This window comes from Vulpes vulpes, unplaced genomic scaffold (assembly GCF_048418805.1).
Source record: "Vulpes vulpes isolate BD-2025 unplaced genomic scaffold, VulVul3 u000000644, whole genome shotgun sequence".
Taxonomy (NCBI): domain Eukaryota; kingdom Metazoa; phylum Chordata; class Mammalia; order Carnivora; family Canidae; genus Vulpes; species Vulpes vulpes.
Window position 1 is genome coordinate 637,892 of NW_027325787.1, and position 24,431 is coordinate 662,322.

General features: G+C 42.7%; 1 protein-coding gene and 2 pseudogenes across 2 annotated transcripts in view; all 3 read left to right on the top strand.

The window, feature by feature from the left end:
• Nucleotides 1-7,102, top strand: part of TDP1 (tyrosyl-DNA phosphodiesterase 1) — an 83,263-nt gene extending 76,161 nt beyond the window's left edge. For both annotated transcript variants that reach the window (XM_026012533.2, XM_072745581.1), the window contains exon 16: nucleotides 6,740-7,102. In XM_026012533.2, coding sequence (XP_025868318.1) covers nucleotides 6,740-6,813 — 74 coding nt within the window. In that variant the 3' untranslated portion in view covers nucleotides 6,814-7,102. The remainder of the gene's footprint in view (nucleotides 1-6,739) is intronic.
• Nucleotides 404-513, top strand: LOC112930214 (small nucleolar RNA U13; annotated as a pseudogene).
• Nucleotides 7,103-18,153: 11,051 nt separating the features above from the next.
• On the top strand, nucleotides 18,154-19,000 carry LOC140597349 (calcyclin-binding protein pseudogene; annotated as a pseudogene).
• The last annotated feature ends 5,431 nt before the right edge of the window (nucleotides 19,001-24,431 follow it).

Here is a 24,431-nt window from a genome sequence, read left to right on the forward strand (position 1 = left end):
GGGCTCCCTGCTCAGCGAGAAGCCTGCTTCTCCCTCTCCCTCTGCTCCTCCCTCTGCTTGTGCTCTCTCATGCACACTCTCTGTCCAATAAATAAATTCTTAAAAAAATAAAGATACCAGCAGGCATCCTGAAACCAAGAAATTGATCAAATAATAAAGCAAAATAAAGACACAGCTGCAGGTATAGCTTGCTTTACACAGTACTTGCTGTTTATCTGTTCTCTCCACAGGTATATTACTGAGAACCTACTGTGTGCACACACCGTCTAAGTACTTAGAATATGTCTTTGAACAAGACAAACACAAATCCCTGGCTCTGTGGAGTTTACCCTTCTCCTGAAAAGTTAAACTTAACCAAACTCATTTAACTAATAGGAGTTGTGACTTTAAAATAATCTTTTAGATCTTTTTATATAGTTCATGAGCATAATGATTGGGTGGTGTTCACACCATTGTGTGACATGTGCCTCCCTCAAACCATGTTTGTGACCTCGGTGCATCACCTGTCTGATGTGAGGGGGGGGAAGCCCTCAAAATCACCAACATTTTAAATCTTATTTCCGTATATCCCACTTGCTGTGACCCTGAGCCTGAAAAGAATAAAATAGACCAGTATGTGATCACTCCTGAGCTAGTATATGCCAGAGGCATCTACTACTTAAAACTTACTTTTTAGCATATATTCTTTGTTTTATTCGATACACTATTAAGCAGATAAAACAAGGTAAAATTCAGTAAAGTCTTTTTTAGATTTTATTTATGTATTCATGAGAGAGAGGCAGAGACACAGGCAGAAGGAAAAGCAGGGTCCATGAAGGGAGTTTGATGTGGGATGTGATCCCAAATCACAGGATCACACCCTGAGCCAAAGGCAGATGCTCAACCTCTGAGCCACCCAGCATCCCAAGTAAAGCCTATCTAATTTGGACTTACAGAATAAGTTATATGTCAGATTTAAGAATAATTGAACATACAGAGGTTCAGAGGCTTTAGCTTTGTTCTATTAAGTGATCTGGGTTTTTCCTTTTGATTTTTTCTTTAAATATACATGGTATATGTATACAGATGGCCCTTGTACAATGTGGGGGTTAGGGGCACTGACCCCCAGTGCAGTTGAAAATCCACATACAACTTTCTACTTCCCAAAACCTTAACTACTAATAGCCTTGTTGATCAGGAGCCTTACTAATAACAGCACATATTTTGTATATTATACATATTAAACAGTATATTCCTATGATAAAGTAAGCTAGAGAAAAGAAAATGTTAAGAAATTATGAGGAAGAGGGACGCCTGGGTAGCTCAGCGGTTTAGCACCTGCCTTCAGCCCAGGGCGTGGTCCTAGAGTCCCGGGATCGAGTCCCATATCGGGATCCCTGCGTGGAGCCTGCTTCTCCCTCTACCTATGTCTTTGCCCCTCTCTCTGTGTCTCTCATGAATAAATAAAATCTTTTTTTAAAAAATTATGAGGAAGAGAAAATATATTTAAGTATTGTATGCATATTGGGAAAAATCCATGTGTAAGTGGACCTTTGCAGTTCAAACCCATGTTCAAAGCCAATTGTATTATTTTTTTTAATATGTTGATGTATTTTCAGATATAGAAAAAAGTTCTAAGAAGAATTCCCATATTCTGTTCCCCAAGTTCCCCAAATATGCATATTTTATAATTTTTGCATAATCCTTCTTTATCATGTTAACTTTTTTCTGATTCATTTGAAAGCTGTAAACAATGTTGGCAATCTCTGAATACTTCAACATGTTTTTTTTTTTTAAGATTGTATTTATTTATTCATGAGAGACACAGAGAGGCAGAGACACAGGCAGAGGGAGAAGCAGGCTCCCCGTGAGGAGCCAGATGTGTGGGACTCAATTCCTGGACCCAGGATCACGACCTGAGCCGAAGGCAGATGCTCAACCACCTAGGGGCCCTTCAACATAAATTTCTTTAAAATGTCCTCTTACGTAGCCAGAGTGCAGTTACCAAAATCAGGAATTAACATTGATTCAATACTGTCACCTACAGAATTTATTCAGATTTCATCTGTACCCCAGTAATGTCCTTTATGGTGAAAGGAAAGTTTCAGGTTACATGTCACGTTTATCAGTCTCTTTAATTTGAAACAGTTCCGCAAGATTTCAGGCCGATTATCTTAAAGATGGTGAGGGATGTTGTATGAATGGTTTGTCCACTGTTTCTTCATAAGTTATGCACTTTTGCCAAGACCACAGAAGAGATGTTTTTCTTGGTGCATCCTGTAAGGAGTTACATAACAATCTGCCTGATTACTGATAAAGTCAATATTGATCAATCAGTTAGGGTGGTATCTGCCAAGTTGTGTATATCTTTTGCAGGTTTAAATTATTTCAAAATTTAAGTTTTAAGTGTCTAGAACTAAGCTAATTAGCTGTATATGTAATTGCTCAGTAGGAGAGGTCATTAAAACCTGCTTGGCACATGAGATGCGTGATGTAGAGTTAGCATGTATATAGTGTATATAATTCTCTAAGTGCTTTATACCATTGGTTCCCAGATAGTTTAACCATCCCCCCTACTGCTTGATTCATTTGAAATAATTCCTTGAATTTAGATAGTATAGGAATAAACTTCAGCCCAGACCTGTCAGAATTATTGCTAAATAGTAGAGACCAGATTCATAAAGCAGTTTTGTAAGGGAAGCAGGAAGCTGATTCAATTTTCTAATCCAAAGAAAATGCAAAAGAGGTCACTTAAAATCATTATTTTTTTTAAGATTTTATTTATTTATTCATGAGAGACCAGAGAGAGGCAGGCTCCCTGCAGGGAGCCAGATGTGGGACTCAATCCCAGGACCCCGGGATTATGCCCTGAGCCATCCACTGAGCCACTCAGGTGCCCCACTTAAAATCATTATTGATAATGCTTAATTTTCAAGGACCTATTTTTGAAAGATCTTTAGAAATGAGGGGGGGCGGTTATGGAAAAACAAAAGGTTTCTAGACATTTTGATCATTCTCCTTTAATAAAATCCGGTTTTGTTTCATAATACAAATAGAAGCCTGACACCATACTTCCAGCTTAGCTTTTAAAATTACTTTGTAAAGAGAAACTTATAGGAAATCTAGAATTATCAAAGTAAAAAAGTAATTTTATCAGATTGTATTGAAGTCAGTACTTGGTTTTTAACAATTTAAATTATTCTTCCTCCCACTGGATAGGTTGTTCTCTTGTGCTTTTTTTTTAGTCACAGATTAATATGGGATAACCTCAAAGAAAAGAATGTTAATGGGTTTCAGATAACACTAGTATCATAATTACCAAAGATAGCATCTCTGTTAGGTCGGTAACCCAGTGTAAAATATTTTGGAGCTTTCCTTTGTATTGCAAGCTGGCAAGTCTTTCATACATTTGTTGATTTAAAATCTTAAAAAACAAAAAAACAAAAAAACTCATCTCTTTGGGATCAAACCACAGAGCACACGCAAACATACACACTCTGTGCCTGAGACAAGGAAAGAATTAAAGGTGATTGCTTAGGTGACACATTGGCTTCTATAGGTAAGATATTAAGTTCCCCTGAAGATAGCGGAGAAGTGGGGGGGGGGGGCGGTGTTTGGACAAGGGGGTAGAGTCCTAACTCTTTAACGCAAGGGCCACTTCTTAGAGGATTAGAGGAAAGAGCTTATTTCCTGGCTATGTAGAACAGGATATTGTACTTGGGTTTGTCTGGCTGTTAAAACCTGAGGAGCTACACGGCATATAGGATGATGACAGTCCTCACCCGCTGTGGTTGATGGTGGTGCTAATTATAATATTACAGTAGCTAGCACTCATTAAGTACTTATTACATGCCAGGACCTCCTATGAGCACTTAACATGAATTTATTGATTATTGAGTCCTCACTACCCCCACAATACTGGTACTGATCTAGCCCCTACTTTGCAAACTTAGGAAGGTAAACACTTAGGTCAACTTGGTCAGGGCCCTATGGGCAGCCTTGTCTGCCCTGTCCATGTCCCCTTTACGGTCACACTATATCACCTCCCCACAGACAGCTCAGTTGTAGAGTTAGAAATGCAGGATGCACACATTCAATTGACCACAGGGACAGACAGGAAATACACAGAGATGAAACATCCCCAGGCTTCCGGCTGTGGCCTTACTGTTGGCTTCACCGTCTCACCTAGTGCACTGCTTATCATCTCCTTGGTTTGGTCCCCTCCCATTGGGCATCCTCTCCACTGCTGCCTTGTACCTCTCATCATGTCACACTCCTGTTTTAAATCCTTCCATTGTATTTCAGGAAAAAGCTTTTCATCCCAGTTAGCCTCTGATCCCAAACTCTGATTGTGTTAAGATCACTGTTAGAACTTGGTAAGAATGAGTAATGCCAGGCCCCAGCCTAGACCCACTGAAACAAGCTCCCTGGAGGTGAACTCTGGGGAAATGGGCCAAATGCATCATGTCAGCCAGGTTTGGGTGCCCTCACGCTGATGTAGTAAAGTTCGTCTCTCTGCCGCACTGGACTGTAAACTGAGAGGGACTTCAGCTTTGTCTAGCAGCCTACCTGGCATCTAACCATCATATATATGCAAGACTATCTTATGAGGCAAGTTTTTCTTTCATGGGACGATTTATGAGGATTGCTTAAAGCAGGCCTCATCTAAGCCAAGGAGTGGTTGATTTCTGGTAAAGACTACGGAGTCACAACCACCTCTTCTCACCTTCCTGTTAACCTTTTTTTGTCTGTTTCCCAAGGTAGTGTGAACCTTTGAGCCAGCATGGCAAATGATCGGGGCATCGGTATAGATATTTGCTCATTTATCAAGCAGAGTGTCCAGGGATTTGCCAATAGAGTAGTTACTTGGTCATTGTTGGCTAATTGTGGGAGAGGAGTAAATGCAATGGTGGTCTCAAAGTTACTGGCAGATGTTTGCATCACAAACCCTGCCTTGGTGAAGAATCAAATAGCTACTCATATAACAAGGGTCAGGGTTATCCTCTGCTTTGGTGATAAAATAGAGCTCATGCTACCCAATAGCAGTTTACAGAAAATGCTGGGAGAAGTCCAGCTGCACAAGATGGTGTTCCCAGGAGAAGAGAGCAAGGGCTTTGTTAAGGCCAGAAGATAGCTGTGGGGAGTCTTCAACAATGCCAAACCTTTAACCTTTTACGAAGCAAGCATGTCACACAGGCCCAGGATTATGGCACTCTCTCAAATCTTGTTTAACAAAGTGTGTGGTTTCAGGCTTTCACACCATCTCAAGGCCAAAGACAACAGTGTTCTGATAACTTGTTGCCATCCTTGGCATTCTTTCCCTGCACATCCCTGCCGGGTGCTGCCATTTGTGTGCTTTATACTACCATTAATCAACACCATGAACTGTCAGGAGAGCCTCTGGTCGTTTGCCAGGCCACTGTCTGAGCCACTACCTGCCTCTGTTCAGAAAGCAGAGACCGCTTCCCCCAAGAGCAGGCTGGCCATGCTGAGCAGCAGCTTCCAAGGATGGTACCTCTCAGCACACCTGCTCAGTGGCTGCTTTACTGTAAGCTGCCAACCCTTCAGTCTTTGTAACTCTCCTACTTATCAGGACAATTATGTGGGGACTGACTCTCAACTCTAGCAATGTATTTATACCCTACTTATGTTACTAGTGTGGTTCTTTAGAATTGATTTGACTCTAGCAGTAGTGATGCTTGGTAAAAGTGATTTGTTCAGATTTTTTTTCAGTTTCTGAAACACCCGTTAAAAGAGGGGAAAGTACGTTTATTGAGCACCTGAAACATGCCAGGAACTTCCACAGGTGTGCTCTCCTTTGTTTCACAGTCATCCCTGGAGGGTTGCTTATGTAGCTAATGCCCATTTCACGGATGAGGAACCTGAGGCAAAGATCCCAGTGCTTCCCCGCTATGGTGCAGAGACGGATGAGGGCAGGATCCCACCTAGGTCTTCAGGGTTCTTTCTGTGTCCTACCAAAGCATGTCACTTTCTTCAACATTGGTCTATGGTCATTGTACAGAGACCTTTATGCCTCATCAATTATTAGCCCTAAGGAATGGAACAGCGTTTCATGGATGTGACCCTGGGCCTCTTGGTTATATGTGACCGTGGCCAGCTGAGAGCACTGTGCCATATGTTACATGTGTTGGTTTCTCCAGCTTTGTAAAAGAAGATAAGAATAGCTGCCCTTTATGAGTTTCTTTCTCTGCTAGATGCTCTCAGGCACTACATGCCTTTATCTCAACCCTCCTGACAGTGCCACAGAGCAGGTACAGATAAGAAAACTGAGGCTGACAGGGAAAGTGACTGGTAAATTTAAGTGGCAATTCAGGATGTAAGGCCTGGTTTCTGCCGGCCTGCTTCCATGTTTTACTTGCCCATGTCTCAGCGTGAACCTTTGTCAATAGCTACTGTTTGAAATGGGCAGTCGTCTGGAGTGGGTTCAGAAAAGGTTTCAACAGGCACCTGGTGCAATTCAGCGTCTGACTCTTGGTTTTGGCTCGCGTCATGATCTCAGATCATGAGATTGAGCCACATGTTGGGCTCTGGGCTCAGTGCAGAGGCAGCTTGAGGTTCATTCTCTCCCTCCTCTGTGCACATGTGCACGCTCGCTGTCCTAAAACTTTAGATAAGTGGGGGGTTAACAATTTGTAGACTCCAACACATGGGTGGTTTTATCCTGTCGGGTAAGTGAATTTTTTGTAATCCTGTTTAAATAAGTATTATATAATGTGGTTTATCTGTCTTTTCCCCCCAGATCGGCCATGGATTTGGAACATTCCTTATACCAAAGCACCAGATACACATGGGAACATGTGGGTTCCCTCCTGAGAATCTTAAAACACTGAAATTTAGGTGTAAGACGTCATGCCCCAAGTATTATATTCTTATTTGTACTGGATGTTCACCCTTACAGTTTTATCTACACCCCTAACAAAACTCTGCATAGGTCACTCTTGTGAACTTGGATATTCCTTTTACTTTGGTCATTAACAGTGTCACTAAAAAATATATTTTCTTAGTTCACCTTTTTAAGCTTTGGAATGAAAGCTATCCAATTTGATAATGTTAAGAGAATATAATAGCCATAAAATCATTCTCACAGTGATGTGGAATCTCACGATGGTGTCTGCTCTTCCAAAGTGAAGATTGTGCGTATGTGCCCCATCAGGAGAGGTGCTCTTAAACTGAACCTCGTCAGAGAAGGAACATGGTCATTTGCTCCTCACCCAGCTCTCTGAGCATGTCTCGGGGGTGCTGGCCATGAGTGTGCAGGTGTTCCTAGCCTCTGTCACTGCAGGGTCGGTGTGGCTACCCTTCAGACACACCCAATCCCACTGCCTCTCATTGTCCTGCAGCTTCATGAGACTTTTCATCCTGGTGCCATGCTGGCTGCCTCCCTGCTTACAGGTGGGTCCCACTGGACGGGGCCACTTGCCAGTTGCTCACCCATTTCCAAGTGGATGGGTGTCTCTTTCATCCCTGTGAATTTCCAGAAAAGACAGCTCACAGAACCATAGAAAAGCACAAGTATTTTACTTGGAAGAAACCCTGAGAAGTGACCTAATTTGCTGCCTTCAGTTCACAAGTAAGGAAACTGAGTCCTCCAAAGGTTCAGGATGTCCCCCACATCACAGCTGGTTTGGGTCAGAGCTATGAGTGTCTCCACTTTACGTATGTACATCCTTCATACTTAGCAATCAAGTTCTCCTAAAATGATGTCGACTTTTCTACATGAGGCTGATTTCCAGTTTGTCTCCAGCCTCTCGATCTTACAACTTCAAAGAGTGTTGGATATTAATTTTTAAAGATTTTTGAAGATAGCTTTTCAGACTGTTCCTCAGAGGCCTATGATTTTCACCTTAGGACCTGGCAGGGCAAGGGCCCTGTCAGAAGTCTGGGAAGGCAAAAAAAAAAAAAAAAAAAAAAAAAAGGAAGTCTGGGACGGCAGCTGCGGGTCTTCCACCCTCCTCCTGTCCCAGACCTAGTCTATATTTTGGGATCCTGTAAAGGATATTATCTGGGATTGAGTATGTGTGTGTGCACGCATACACACTGCTTTAAAAATTTGAGAAACCACTGAATTATTCATCTTCCCTGTGTAATGAACCTGGGTAAACTAAGGCTGAAACCTTTTCTGACCCTGCCTTCTACTTCCCAGAACCTGTAAATCCTCTGTCATATGAGCCAGGAAGGCAGTGGGAAGGTGGTGCCCAGTGATGGCCCAGAGGAGGTGCCCGGCAGTCTGTGTCTCCAAAGGCCTGACAGCAGACCCCAGATTCTCACCAGCATGCTGATCCCATCCTGGGCAGGGGTAGGGCAGCATCAAGCAAGTGTCTCAGCAATGTGACCGTGACTGGGCTCTGCAGAATGGGTTCAGCTAATCTGGGGGACACCAGCAGATGGACAGCAGTCACTGGGTGGAGCCGCTCACATGGGCACATTGCTCATCTTATCCACATCACTCCGAAGTGGGTTGGAGCTCAAAGCCGAAGTCAGACTGCCAGTTTGACTCACGACTCTGCTGCTTAGGGCTGTGCGACCTCAACTGTGTTACTTCCCTGTGCTTTGGTCCCCTCAACTGTAAAATGGGGGTGGTGGCAAGACTCCTTGCAGAGGTCTCTCCAGAGTGGTGAGTGAATGTGTGAAGATGCTCAGAGCTTGCCCGGCATGAGAACTGTACGCTGCTTGCTCCAGCCCCTGCTATAGCTGATCCATTACGATTATCCTCATTTCCTGAGAAGGAAATCTGGACGCAGAAAGGTAAAGTGCTTGTGCAAGGTCATGCTTCTAGAAAGTGCTCTCACCGTGCTTGAACCCAGGTCTGGCAGCATCTAAGCAAGGCCTGTTTGCTGCCAGGTGGCCCAAGCTCCCAGGCAGTGTGGTATCTGAGAGGGACAGTTTTACCCCCCAGTGTGCAGTGGACAGATGCTTATGTAGACTACAGAATCGGGCTTGGGTGTTACAGCACTGTCAGATTACAGTCACAGCTTTTAAATGCTCATTTTCTGTACTCCTCACAAACCAGCCTTGGTCTATGGACCATACTTTAGCATTCCCCCACACCCAGTGGGGACCCAAAAAGGCCCCCATAATAAATAACTTACCTGGAAGCAGACAAGTTCTGTAGAAGGGGTGGATAGGGGTATCAAGGTACAGCTAGGGGAAGCCACGCTCAAGGGTTATGCACTCAGTGGATGTCCAGACTCATCTGCTAACAGCAGCCTCCTGTGCCCCTTTACCCTGGTCTGCATGGTTCAGCGGTTTAGTGCCTGCCTTTGGCCCCCAGGGCATGATCCTGGAGTCCCAGGATCAAGTCCCACATTGGGCTCCCTGCATTGAGCCTGCTTCTCTTTCTGCCTATGTTTCTGCCTCTCTCTCTCTCTCTCTCTCTTTCTCTCTCGAATAAATAAATAAACATTCTTTAAAAAGAAAAAAGAAAAAACCATGCCCCAAGAATAATCAACATGGGAACACAAAAAGCAAGCAGATCTACCCCATCTGGTCTTTTTTTTTTTTTTTTTTTTTTAAAGGGGACTGAATTACCCAAAGTGCTATTTAAAAAAAAAAAAATCAAACATTCCTGTTAATGTTTGAGGAAATTGCTTCCATTCTCAAACCCCATTCTCAGGTTGGGGTTTATGTTATTTCTCCCTGACTCAAGGAACACTCAGCTCCCTTGTGTCTACAGATAGCTGCTGCCGCCCTTTATCCTCCCCCCACCCCTTTTTTAGGTCTGGAAACACCGTCCAGGACTCCCTGCTGAGGGCAAACATCCACATCAAGGGTCAAGTTCAGCAGCTGCCTTCAGCTCAGGCCCTGGGATGGAGCCTGAGTTGGGCTCCCTGCTCCGCACGAAGTCTGCTTCTCCCTCTGCCAGGCTCCCCCTACTTGTGTTCTTTCTCTCCCTGTCAAATCTTCTTTTTAAAAAAATCCACATCAGAATTCAACTTCCTGCTTCTTCATAAACTAATACAGGAGACTTCACGGCTGATGGAGTGTCTCTGCATATGGACAAAAAGAACCGCTGCCTTTTTGTGATAAGTTTTCTCTTGATCTTTAGAAAGCTTACCTAACGTTTTTTTTTTACAGAGATGGACACGTGGCCAGAAGTCTAAATCAGATTTTCATATTAGAAGATGCATTTCAACAGAATATTCTGAATGAGCGTTTAAGAGACATAAAATATTTTTAAGGCAGAAAATTGTCCCTTCATATAGCAACTTAAGTCACTTGGCGGGAAGATTCCATGTCCCCTCCATCTCTCTCATTCTCTTATGAAGAGAGGAATGGTCTTCCACCAGCTGCTTTTTGTGGGGTGAAGGAGAGGATTTTTAATTCTTTGATTCATTTATTTTAGAGAAACTTAAGCACTTGACTCCCTACTGAGCACAGAGCCTGATGCAGGGCTCCATCTCTGACCACAATCACAGCCTGAGCTGAAACCAAGAGTCGGACACTTAATATGACTAGGCCACCCAGGCACCCTTAAATTATTTTTTATCACACTTCTGGGAAAGGCTGCCTGGTTTTAACTATAGTTGATGCAAATCGGCCTTAAAATTCACTGATTCGGGAGGCTGTATTTTTCCACATAATGTAATAGCCAGTGTTTCCTGAGCTCTTCCTACATCTCCAGCTCCTATGCTTAAGTGCTTTACATTTAATCCTCACATCGGCCTTCTGTTAAATAACATCCATAAGGTTCCATAGTGACCGTGAGCCCACCTTTGTTTCCTGGATTCTTGTGTAGAAGTTAAACAGTTCCTAATAGTAAGTTACTAATATGTGACTCCCAATGCATATGGTTTCTGCATCCAGTTTGGCATGCTGAAAATAATCTTGGATTTCACTTTGTTGCAGCTGTTTTTCACATAAATTACTCTCTAGGTAAATGACTTATTAGTCCACGGTGAAACCATTTTTGGGTGATCTAGATGTTTGATTCAAATCTTAGGACGTTTTACTTTCTCCTAACTGAAGAATCAGAGCTGTAACCAAACCCTTCCTTGAAAATCCTTGCTTTTGACAAATACCTCAAAGAAGAATGTTAGAAAGGCATTCTTTATTTACATCCATAAAATACAGTAATTGTATTGATAGACAAATGTAGATGAATGATGTTCATTATAATGACAAAGTATGACTGCAAAAGTGCAGGAACTCAACGACAAATAGCTTAAATATTGTATAGGATTAAATCTAAAATTCTGTTGATAATGTGCTATCTTTACATGTATGCATAGATCCTATTATGATAAAATTAACAAATTTTCCAAGTTTAGGAACCCACTTTTTTCCAAGCAATATCCTGGATGAAAAAGTACTACAAACAAAACTACAATTTCTTATTGCATTTTTAGCAGCTAGTAAGTTACAGGTCTTCGGTGGCTCTTACAGGTCTTAAGGGTAATGTGCAGCTATTTGCTCCTGGGAGATGCCAGCAGTGCCCACAACTAGTGCCCAGTGTGAAGGCCGGTGACCATCTCTGAGCCCAGACTCTCTACTGGTCCCTGAGTAATAACATTGACCAGCAAGTACAGAGCACTTCATGTGTGCCAGATACTGTTTATGTCTGTGTATTAACCAAATCTTCATCATAACCCAATGCTCTTAGCCACTTTATAAATGGGGGAATGAAGGTTATTTGTCCGAAGTCACACGCTGGCAAGGGGCAGTACTGGGATTCGAACCCAGGCAGCACATGTGGCAGATGTTCCCAGGCTCCAGCAGGCCTCATATACAGGATATGTAATGGTAGCTACAAAACCAGGTACACATTCATCCCCTGTCACAGCAGATCATGTTTGGCATGCTCAAACCAGCTATGCATGCACAAAATCAACCACCAAATGCTGCATTTGTATGCGGGTCTGAGTCACGGGGTGATTAAAGCCCGAACCTGACCATGAAACTGGTTCCTCTCAAGTGAGAGCATGGAGAGCTAAAAGCATGGCCACATTAAGAATGTTCTCTTAACTTCCCTGACTGAAACCTGCTGTTCCCACAGACTTGATCTAAAGATTTTATTTTGTATTTATTCATGAGAGACACAGAGGGAGAAGCAGGTTCCATGCAGGGAGCCTGATGTGGGACTCAATCCCGGGACTCCAGGATCACGCCCTGGGCTGAAGGCAGCGCTAAAGCGCTGAGCCACCCAGGCCACCCACCCAGACTATATCTAAAACTGCAGAAGGGATTATGCCAAGTGTCAAAAGAGAAGGCAGCACAGAAAATGCTGGGGGGAGGAGGATATGAGGCAGCTCAGGAGATGAAAGATGATTGCCTAGTGCAGTAACGTAAGGAGGGGTAGCAGGCAGACACAGAGACCACGCAGTGCTAAAGGCCACATCGGTACTTCAGAGTTCTCAGCAAGTCCATCTCAATGGATAATTGAATTGCTGTATCTCAAGTGTTTCCTGTGCTCTTAGGCCTACCAGAAGCCCTCTGAAACTAGTCTAACCAACCCTAATCAGTCTAAGGCACTGTTCCTTGGTCCCTGTGTAGCAAAGTTCTCAGAGCACTCCACTCTGAATAAGAACTGGAGTCTTTGATACACATAAAGAGAAGGGAAAGGCAAGGGAAAAATTGCAGCCATAGGGACTCTATTACAGGTATAGTCAACCATATGTAATTATACGCATCACAGCATGGGGCAGATGATACCTCATCTGATAGGAAGGGTAAAATAAAATTCAAGGTCCTAACTAGCAAGTTTTCCTTTCCAGCCCCAAGGGCACAGTTGATGCCACTGCGCATGCCCTCGGTAGCTCTTCGCTCACAGGCGCTTTAGAAATTAACATGGTAGCTGAATGCAGATTTTGTTTTCTTCAGATAATTGACATTACTAAAGTTTAAAGGCCCCTAAATATTTGTTATTCTGTACTTTATCAATATTTTTATGAAAGAATGCATTAGGATGCTTTTATAGCTACAGAAGCCAGATTAATTAGGCTTAAACAGCAAAAGACTTTAACGGAGTCTAGCAAATGCTGGAGCCAGATGACTGTAATGTAACAGCCTCTCTCCAGATCTGGAATATCTGCTTTCAGGAATATGGAGATCATTCTCAAGCAAGCTTTCTCCACCTGGAGGCTGAAATGCCCCCACACCCTTTCTCATCCCAGGATCCCACATTATTTCCAGGTAGTTATTTAAAAAAAAAAAAAAAAATTCCCAATAGTTACAGCGAAAGTGCCCAGATACACTGGATGGGCCAGGTTGAGTCACATGTCCATCCCTGGTGCAAGCATGCCAGGTTAAGGGACTGCCCCTGGCGAGGGGTGCAGTTGTGGAGCTCACCAAAGACCAGTGGAAAATGCCTGATGGGCACTCCAGAGCAGGAAGTCTCTCTAGGTGAGGCACCAATAGCGTGCGTGCCAGGGGAATCTTTTAATGCCTCATCATTCAATAGTGTGTGCAAGTGTGCAGATTTTATTTAAAAGCAAAAGTTAACCAAGAAGGAAAAATTTTAAGTCCAAGTTTCTCAAATTTGCATAAATCTTGTAACCTGAGTTTTCTAAAAACTGCCGGTCAACATTTTAATGAATCATGAAATCAATTTAGGGAGTCAGGGCCAGCAGTTTTCAATGAAATCTGGTAGAAAATCTGAAAATATCTGTAGCACCAAGTGAAGTAATTTTTTCGATTTACACATTTATGAGTGCCTTCAGGGTAACAACATAAAATGTATTCTTTCCCCGGTTTGCTAGTTCTACCTCACTGAGTGGAGACAGTTCTGTGGATAAGGGCTTGAGGTTGACAAGCCTGAACTGTGACTCAGCTCCAAGCCACTCAGGACTCAGAATTGTCTGATCCTAGCTGTGCCATCCCCACCATGAGACTTTAGGCAAGTCATGTGATGCCTTTAAGTCTTCATTTTCTCATTTGTTAAGTGGGGCCTAATACCTATCCTTCCTGCTTCATACAATTGTTCTAGGAATCAAATGAAAGGGTGCTTTTAAACATTGGCAAGAATTCCATAAATCTAAGTTGTAATGACTCTCATTCTCAAAAGTGCTTGGGATTGGCAGTCCCCCTCTGGGGCACTCAGGATGGTAATTCAAATGCAGAAAATCAAGCCCACACCTTTGGAAAATTTAGCATTTTTCTACAAATATTGCTTCTAATTGACTAGATACAAGTTACTTCTGGAAGATAGGTAGATTTGAGCCCTGGCAGCAGCAGGGGACTCCGTTCACAAGGAAATCTGCCTCCCTGGACCGTCTCAGACATTCTAAAGAACTCCATAGAACTGCCGTGCAGACCTCCAGTCCTCTAAGTACCAGATCCATATTGCCTGCTGCCTGTTGGGTGAGACTGAGGAATCCTTGCTAATGTGACCCCAAAGGGTGAGTTGACACTTCATCCCTGGAGGAAGTCCATTTTACAAATGAAAAAAAAAAAAAAAAAAAAACAGGCTGCAGGAGGTATGGGAACCTGCCTAAGGTTGCATTCTTGAAGATCACACGAGCAAGCTCCTGCCTCCTGAACTCCTCTGCTACTAGAACAGGCTCAAGAGATGAGCATCTGTAATTGTGCTGAGATGGGCAAAATCTGCCTTTAGGTAGGAGAGTGGTCTCATTGAGCCACTCAACACCTTTCTGCCGACAGCCTGAACACTTCTGAAGAGCCCAGCCTGAGCCCTGGCTCCTCTTCGCCATTATTCTCTTCTCTGGCGTCTGGGTCACACTTGGCAGTGGACGGCCTCTCTCCCTGGTCTCTAATTCCTATTCATGGAGTGGCACCCTGGCCCCCGCTCAAAGTGTAGAATTGGGTGGCCTTAAAAATAAGTTCAGGAGTGAGGAGAGGGGATTGGCTGCATGCGGGAATTTTGGGGGCAATAGAATGTTTCTATCATGATTACAAAACCCCTTGAGTTGATACACCAAATTGGTTAACTTTTCTTGTAAATTATAGCTCTAAGTTTATTTTTTAAAATTCAAAGAATGCACAGTCCAGCTACCCACTCATTGTGTGTAAATTTTACATTAAAAGAAGAAAACTAAATTGTTGAATTCTAGTTAATTATACATACGACCGAAGTAAGTTTAGGGAGAAGCAGTAACGGCTGCGGTTTATTCTGAATTGTGTGGAAATAAGGTGTATCATTGGATAGAGTTATAGTGAAGTATAGGAAAATTTAACTGTACAATCCAGGCCACCACTTTAAAATTATTTTACCTTTGGTGTGTATGTTTGAAAATTTCATTTTATAATGTGGGAGAAACCAAATAACTTTAGGTTTCTGGCTGGGTCAAAGAGCTCCAGTTGAACCAACTCTTTCACAAATAAAAAATATAAGCTCTGGGAGAAAAGTCTTTAAAAACCAGCTACCCGGAAGCAGGCAAAAACTGAACGGGAGTCGTCAACTGGAAGGAAGGCACCACATGAGGGGAGTTTCCTGATTTTGTTTCTGTGTCACCACTTTGGGCCTGAGGTCAGGTCTCCATCAGCACCATAAAACCTCCAGTGGGAATCTTTCTCGGCTTACTGGCTAGAAGATTGAGTACAGGGTTTGGAGCAGCCATGGTGTCTGAGCATGAAGGAACAGAATTCAGTTTCTACAACACATCATAAATTATATATCAGTTACAACATTTAGGATATAATCCAAAATTACCCAATATACAAATAAAGAGAAAGACATGGCTTGTTCTCAAAAGACAAGCAAAGGAAACCAAAAGAATCTCCAAAGAGTGTTTAATTAAAGCTAATAAAATTGTGTTCAAGAGTATAAAAAAAATTAAGATTTTTATTAGAGAGTGACAGAGCACAAGATGGGAAGGGGCAGGGGGAGAAGCAGAGGACCCACTGTGTCCCATTCTGGGACTCTGGGATCATGACCTGAGCCAAAGGCAGACGTTTAATCAACTGAGCCATGCAGGTGCTCCCCCCACCAAATTCTTTTCTTTTTTTTAAGGATCTTATTCATGAGAGAGACAGAGAGGAGCAGAGACATAGGCAGAGGGAGAAGCAAGCTCCCTGTGGGGAGCCCAATGTGGGACTCAATCCCAGGACCCCGGGATCACACCCTGGCCGAAGGCAGACGCTAACCACTGAGCGACCCAGGCATCCTAAATTCTTATTTTGAATAAAAAACAAATCTCAGCAGAGTAGTAAAAATTCGTTTTAAAGAATTGAATGGCAATTTTAGAACTGAAAAATCTAATGCCTATGTATTCGGGGTGGGGTGTGGACAGTTTCTCCCTCCTCTGTGTGCCTCCTGTACTCTCATGTGACCTCCACACTCAACACACTTCTGGTCACCAGATGTGTGGGGTTTTTTGCCATGGCAAGCAATCCTGAGACCCCAGCTGGGTGTCCTACAATTTAAATTAACACAATCTGCCTCGAGATCGCGTCAGATCCCACAGGTAAAGGTCTCTCAAGACCTACCCCCACACACACCCCCGGCCTTCAGGTGCCAGTTACAAGTCCAGGGTATCACCTGTGCTTCTGACCCATCTGCTATAAATCCGAGGTTCCCATTACCCCTCAGGTTTGATTAATTTCCTGGAGCAGCTCACAGAGCTCGGGGGAAACACGACCAGTTGGTTAAAGCAATGATACAGACGAATGACCAGGCAAAGAAATACGTGGGGTGAGGTCTGGGAGGGTCCTGAGCATAGGAGCATCTGTCCCCGTGAGTTAGAGTGCATAACCCTTCCGGTGTGCATGTGTTCACCAACCTGGAAGCTCCTCAAATCCTGCACTTTTGAGGTTTAATGGAGGCTTCCTCACAGAGGCATGATCAATCATAAATTCCATTTCCAGCCCCCTCCCCTCTCTGGAGAATGAGGAGAAGGGGCTGAAAATTTCAAGTTTCTAATCATGGTTGGGTCTTTCTGGTAACCAGCCCCAATCCAGGAACCACCCCTCTGCCCCTCAACCCCAGAGTCACTCCAGTAGAACATAAGGTGTTCCTAGTACTGTTACCACTTAGGAATTTACAAGGGTTTCAAGAGCTCTGTATCAGGAACTGGGGGCATGAACCAATATGTGTATTTTCTACTATCTCAGAATCTGAAATTAAAAGGCTTCAGTAGATGGGCTTAGTAGCAGACTGGAGATGACTGAGGAGTCAGGGAACTTGAAGGTAAAACAGATAGAAATGATCCAATCCAAAACACTAAACACTGGGGATGGGGTGGGAATTCAAGGTTTAACATCTGTGTGATTGGGTAACCTGGGTAGGTTAGCGGTTGAGTGTCTGCCTTTGGCTCAGTGTGATCCCAGGATCCAGGGTCAAGTCCCACATCGGGCTCCCTGCGGGGATCCTGCTTCTCCCTCTGCCTGTGTCTCTGCCTCTCTCTCTCTCTCTCTTTCTTTCTCTCTCATGAATAGATAAATCTTTTAAAAAAAGAAAACTGCGATTGGCCTCCTAGGAGATGAGTAAGTATGGGGCAGAGAAAATATTTAAAGAAATAATGGCTTAAAATGTGGTGAGACATAAATTTACAGATATAAGCAGCTCAGTGAATAAGCGACAGGGTAACACAAAGAAAACCCCGCTGGGTGCCTCCTAGTCAAACTCCTGATGACCAAACTTAAAGACAAAAATCTTGAAAGCAGCTAGAGGGAACAGGAGCAATGATTTGAATGACTGCTGACCTCTCATCAGAAGACAGCACAAAAGGTCTTTCACATGCAAAGAAGAAAGGTCACCGCAGAAATCTATATCCACTGGAAACATCCTTCAAGAATGAAGATAACCATATTATCAGATCAAAGAAAACTAAGAGAATTTGCAGATCTGCCCTGCCAGAAATGCTAAAGGAAAGGACATTCTTCATGCTGAAGGAAGAACTTACCAGAGAGAAGCTCAAATATTCAGGAAGGAAAGAAAGCTATCAGAAGGAGCAAATATCTGCACAAATATAAACGACTTTCTCTTAAGAAATCTATATAGCAGAGGTGGAGATGGGCCAGGCCTTGTGCCTGGTGGGTGTTCACACAGGCTTGGGGTGCTGCAATGGAGCAGGTGGGTCTTTGCCCCGGTGAATGCGCTAGGTGCATGGCTTCCTGTTCTTGGCTGGGGCCTTGCCTGACCGAGCCCTACCATGGCTTCAGCTTTGGTAGAGGCCTCATTGGCTCTGCTATGCTAGCCTGAGGACAGGAAGCTTCTTTAAATCAATGCTGACTGCAGAAACCTAGGGTCACTCCACTGCAGAGGGTGGTTGGAAACTACAGAAGAATCTAGAAGAGGTGAAGGTGCTGCTGGAAAAGACCACTCGAAATGGCTAGCTGAAAACTCCAAGATTGAGACAGAAATTAAGAACATGATGCAGCAGAAATCACAGAAAGAAGCAGAACTTCTTGACAAAATCTGCTGTTTGCTCCCATCAGAACAGGATATACCGTAAAAATCGATAGTTAGGGATGGGATCCATCAGATAATGTAATACAGACTTTCACAAACTTAACTGGAGTTCATCAACTCCTCTCTGTGCAGGTGCATTTCACAAAAAGGTCATTTGATCTTTTTGGTAAAGAATATAAATGAGAAGAGTTACTCCATGATTGTGAACCATCTCTTGAAACCCAGCTCTGTGGAAGGCAATTCAAAAAGAAGTCAAACAGATACAGTTCTCACCTTATAGAGAAAGAAAGCAGAAAACACACTGCGGAATTACCTGACTCGGGTTGAAAAAGAATGCCAAGAGAAAAAAATGCCCTCCTATGACACTGAAACAGATCCTAGTGAGAGACTAATGAATGTTCTAGAGAAAATTTACGAAGATGGAGATGATGACATGAAGTGAACCATTAATAAAGCCTGGGTGGGATCAAGATAGAAGCCAAATGAGATACAGAATTTTGAGACTTTACAGTCATTTTGGGAACTGTGATGTGGAAAAATTGATGTTTCCAATAAGGAAATGTTGGTGAGCTGCACAGAGAAATGTGACAGGTAACTACTTACACAGCCTCCTTCTAAGTAAAGGCAATGAATTCTCCCATTTCCTACTGGAGGATTTATTTAAATAAAATATGCCTATTAAACACTTCCCCCAAAGATGGTTTCCTTGGTAATCTGTACATTTTGTTCAAGAAAGGATAATATACATTCTTGTGTAAAAGGTGAAAAAGCAACTCTTGTCTAATGATAATGCCATGTTGTATTTTTGTTCATCTAAAAGGTAGAAAACGAAAGTTTTAAGTTCCTGACATCAGTTCTGACCAATGTAAGAATAAGTAAAAATAAAACCTGATTTTTTTGCATAAAAACATATGGCTATTTAAACAACAAAAAATTGTGGGGTTTTAGCATATGGAAATGTGATTTGAATGACAACCATAGTATTTGTGGAGAGGAGGATGGGAAATGAACCCATGTAGTTGCAAAGTTTATATATTCTACACAAAGACGCACAGTAGTAACTCTTAAAGGGCTGTGAAAAGCTAATAGCACTTAAAAAATTTCAAGATATAGAGCTAAAATGGAATTCTAAAAAAATACTCAGTTAATCCAAAAGAAGATGGGAAAGGAGGATCAAAAGCCAGTGGGGACAAACAAAACAAATAGTAAGATGGTAGACTTGAATCCAGTCCCTTAAGTCACTACATTAAATATAAAGGGTTTCAACCTTTGTTGTCTAAGATGATAGCCACTAGAGACGTGTGACATATCAACTTCAATTATTAACATTAAATTACAAATTTAGTTCCTCAGTGGCACACAAGAGCTTAATAGTCACCATATTATACTAGTATATCAAACAGCACAAATATTTACAAAATATTTCCATTATTGCAGAAATTCTATTGAACAGTGTTGATCTGATCAATAAGGTTAAAATGTACAGATTGTCAGACCTGACCAAAAATCAAATCAAACCAACCAACCAACCAGAGCACAGACTAAAAGTAAATGGAAAAGATACCATGCGAATGTTAAATACAAAAAGCCTGTGGTGGGACGCTGGGTGGCTCAGCGTTTGAGCATCTGTCTTTGGCTCAGGTTGTGATCCCGGGGTCCTCGGATTGAGTCCCACATCAGGCTCCTTGCGATGAGCCTGCTTCTCTCCCTTCTCCCTCTGCCTATGTCTCTGCCTCTCTCTCTGTGTCTCTCATGAATAAATAAAATCTTAAAAAAAAAAAGCCTGTGGTAACTTAAAGATTAATATCAGATAAAGTAAACATGAATATAAAGTGTATTACCAGAGGTAAAGACATTTTATAAAAATTAATGGGCTACTACATTGGGAAGATGTAATAATCATACTTAACAGCTTCAAAGTGTGTGAAATAAAAATTGACATAATAAAGGAAATAGATAATCCCATAATAATGGTTGGTGATTTTTTAAAGAAGATTTTTAATTTATTCGAGAGAGAGAGAGCTTGGGCATGGAGGCAAAAGGGGGGCAGAGGGACAAGCAGAACCCACCCCTTCACCTGCCCCCTCTGAGCAGGGAGCTGGGGCTTGATCCCAGAACCCTAAGATCATGACCTGAGCTGGAGTCAGATGCTTAACCCATCGAGCCACCCAGGTGCCTCATGGTTGGTGATTTTAACACTCTTCTCACATAAACCAGTAGAATCACTAGAACAAACATCAGTAAAGACAGAAGATCTGAAAAACACAGTCAACTACCTTGACCTAATTGACATTTATGGAGTCTACACTACACCCAACAAATGTGAAGAATACATATTCAAGTGCATATGGTATGTTCATGAAGATCACATGCTGGACCATAAAACAAGTCTCAAACTTAGAAAGTCACATTGAATATGGTTCTCTGACCACAGTGAAAATATTAGAAATAAGTGATCTGTCTTAAAAAACCAGATATTTGGAAATGAAACAACACACTTCTAAATAATTCATGGGTCAGAAGAAAAAATTTTAAAATATTTTGAATAAAGATATATGAAAATACAACATTCTAGAATTGTATGAAAATACAACATACTAAAATATTTAGAATGCAGCTAGCACAGGGATAACAGAAATACAGCTTTAAAATGCTAACATTAGAAAAGAGGAAATGTCTACAATCAGTGACTTAAGTGTCCACTATAAGAACCCAGGAAAGGGCAGCCCGGGTGGCTCAGCGGGTTAGCGCCGCCTTCAGAGAGACCCAGGATCTAGTCCCACTTCGGGCTCCTGGCATGGAGCCTGCTTCTCCCTCTGCCTGTGTCTCTGCCTCTCTCTGTGTCTCTTACGAATAAATAAATAAATCTTAAAAAAAAAAAAAAAAAGAACCCACAAAAAAGAAGCCAAGTAAACACAAACAAAGCACCATTATACTGAGGTCCTAACCATTGCAGTAGGGTAAAAAAAAAAAAAAAAAAAAAAACCAGGGCAGCCCCCCTAGCTCAGCGGTTTAGCACCGCCTTCAGCCCAGGGCATGATACAGGATCGAGTCCCACGTCAGGCTCCCTGCATGGAGCCTGCTTCTCCCTCTGCTTGTGTCTCTGCCTCTCTCTCTGTGTCTCTCATGAATAAATAAAATCTTTAAAAAATAAAAAAATACATATCAGGAAGAAGCAAGACTCTATTTCAAACGACATGACTATACAGAAAATCCTAAAGGAATTAACTACTACAAGTGAATTTACTAAGGTTACAGGGACCAGGTTAGTTCATAAAATTTTTATATACTACAATAGGCAGTTGGAAAATGAAATCTTCCGCTTAACAATAGCATCAAAACACATAAAATACAAGGAATTTACAAAAGATGTGCAAGAGGGACGCCTGGGTGGCTCAGCGGTTGAGCATCTGCCTTCGGCTCAGGGCGTGATCCTGGAGTTCCGGATCGAGTCCCACATCGGGCTCCCCGCATGGAGCCTGCTTCTCCCTCTGCCTGTGTCTCTGCCTCTCTGTCTCTTTCTGTGTCTCTCATGAATAAATAATAAAATCTTAAAAAAAAAAAAAAAAAAACGATGTGCAAGCCTTCTACATGAGAACTTATCAGAAAGACTGACATGAATGGAGGAATAGACCTCACTCATGAATTAAGAGGTCGTACTCTCCAGAATAGTTTCAACACAACTCTAATGAAGATCTAATTAGATCCAAATCTAATGAAGATGAAATTAACAAGCTGATTTTATAATTTTTGTGAAAATGTAAAGGTCTTGTAATGCCTAAAGAAAACCTTGACAAAGAAGAGCAAGGTTGGAAGGGCTCACATGTCCTGATTTCATGACCTAATATAAAGTTATAAGTAATCCAAATACTGTGGAATTAGCACAAATCTGAACAAGATTCAGATTCCTGAAATAAATTCACTTTATTTTTTTTTTTTTTTTTTTTTTTTTTTTTTTAGCAAATAGCACTGGAATTACTGGTTATCCACATAGAATGATCTTACCTCATGCCATACAGAAACAAACTTAAAATGGATTATAACCCAAATATAAAAGCCAAAACTAAAATTTCTAGGGAGAGAAAAACCCCCACAAAACCAATGTTGTCCCTTCCCTGAGGGAAGTAATGGTTTCTTAATATAAAACATGCACCAAACATAAAAGAAATGATTGATAAAGTTGGACTTCACCACAGTGAAAAACATACCATCGGAAAACATCATGAAGGAAATAAATAGGCAAGCCAGAGACTGAGAGAAAATATTTGCAAGATAGGTATCGTAGAAAGGATTTATCTCCTAGATACATATAAAGAATCCCAAACTTCAATAATAAAAAAGAAAAATCAATCTTTAAACACTTGATCCCATATTTGAAGAGATAATTTCAACATTGATATTCAACAGATAATTTTTTTTTTTAATTTTTTTTATTTATTTATGATAGTCACAGAGAGAGAGAGAGAGGCAGAGACACAGGCAGAGGGAGAAGCAGGCTCCATGCACTGGGAGCCCGACGTGGGATTCGATCCCGGGTCTCCAGGATCACGCCCTGAGCCAAAGGCAGGCGCCAAACCGCTGCGCCACCCAGGGTTCCCTCTCTCCTTCCTGTTCTTAATAATACTTTAATAATAATAATAAATATTATTAATTATAATTATTATATATATTATTATATATATTATTATATATTATATTATTTATTAATAAATAATAAAGTAATACTTACTTTAATACTTAAAAGAATACTTTAAAAACATCACAATGACTGATACCTCCAAATATTTACAAGGATATGGAACTATTTATGGTCCATTGTTGATTGGTACAGCTACTCTAGAAAAATGTTAAGCAGTTTCATATAAAACTAAATACCTCCCCTATGACCCCAGCAGTTCCACTCCTCAGTATTTACCTGAGATATGAAAATAGTTCCACAAGAATTTGTACAAGAATGTTCCTAAACAGTTTTATGGTAGCCAAAAAATTCTAACAAAAAGGAATAAATGACCAAGACGTAGATCATGGATAGATCTCAAAAAAAAAAAAAAAAAAAAAAAAAAAAGCTTTACACTAAAGGATAGAATTCCATTTACATGAAGATCTAGAACAAGCAAAACTAAGTTCTATGAAGGCAAAACCAGTTGATGGGAGCGGAGCGGTAGGGGAAAAAAAAGTGAGAACAGGGATTTCCTCTGGACGAATGTGGGGGGGTGTTTGCTGACAAGAGATGGGGAACACTGACCTGTTGGTGCTATTTGGCCGGTAGCTGCATAGGTAGGTGTTGAATTTGCACAGGTGTACTCATTTGTCAGAACTCATCTAATGGCAGTTAAGATTCGTGCATTTCACTGTTTTACCCCCAAAAGAAAAAAAAAATCTGTAAATATTGAACTCTCGTTAATGAGATGTAGGGAAACGTCCTGGGGAGGGAGACGGACTGATGTCTACGACCGACTCTGAAACGCCCCCAAATAGTTGAGAGATGGAACGGGGAGTGGATAAGCATGTAATACAGCAAATGGAGAAAAATGAATAAATAAAGCAAACAGAGTAAAACGTTCCTTGTGGCATCTAGGTGCTGAGTATGTAACGTTCTCTCAACTTTGTGTCGGAGACTTTTCATCAGATGGGGGAGGGGCATAGCGGCTGGCCTCGCCCGGGGCGCGCAGCGGGGGCGCGGGAATCCACGGCGGTCGCCCCGCGCTCCGCTCCCGCGAGTGTCGGGGCCGGGGGTGCGGGGCGCTGAGCCTGGGACGACGCTGCGGAGATGCCCCCGCGCGCTCCCCTCGCTGTCCAGTCACTCCCACCGCCCGGGCGGTGACCCGGGGGCCAGCCGCGTCCGGAGGAGCCGGAGCGCCCTCTGCTGGCCCAGCGGGGGCCCCACTCAGGGCCCTGCGCACCCACTGCCCCCGGGGCGCCGCAGCCCCGGGTGGGCCCGCCGAGAGGCGGCTCCCGCGGGCGGAGAAGAGCGCGGGGAGGGCCCCGCGCGGCCGGGAGGCTGGGGGCGGGGCGGAGTCGCTGCCGCCGGCGCCGCGGGGCTCCACCTGTTGCAGCCTCGGAGCGCTCCAGCGCCCCGGCAAGGGGGGGCCCGGGGCCGGCGCCGGCACGTGGGCGCGGAGGGGGC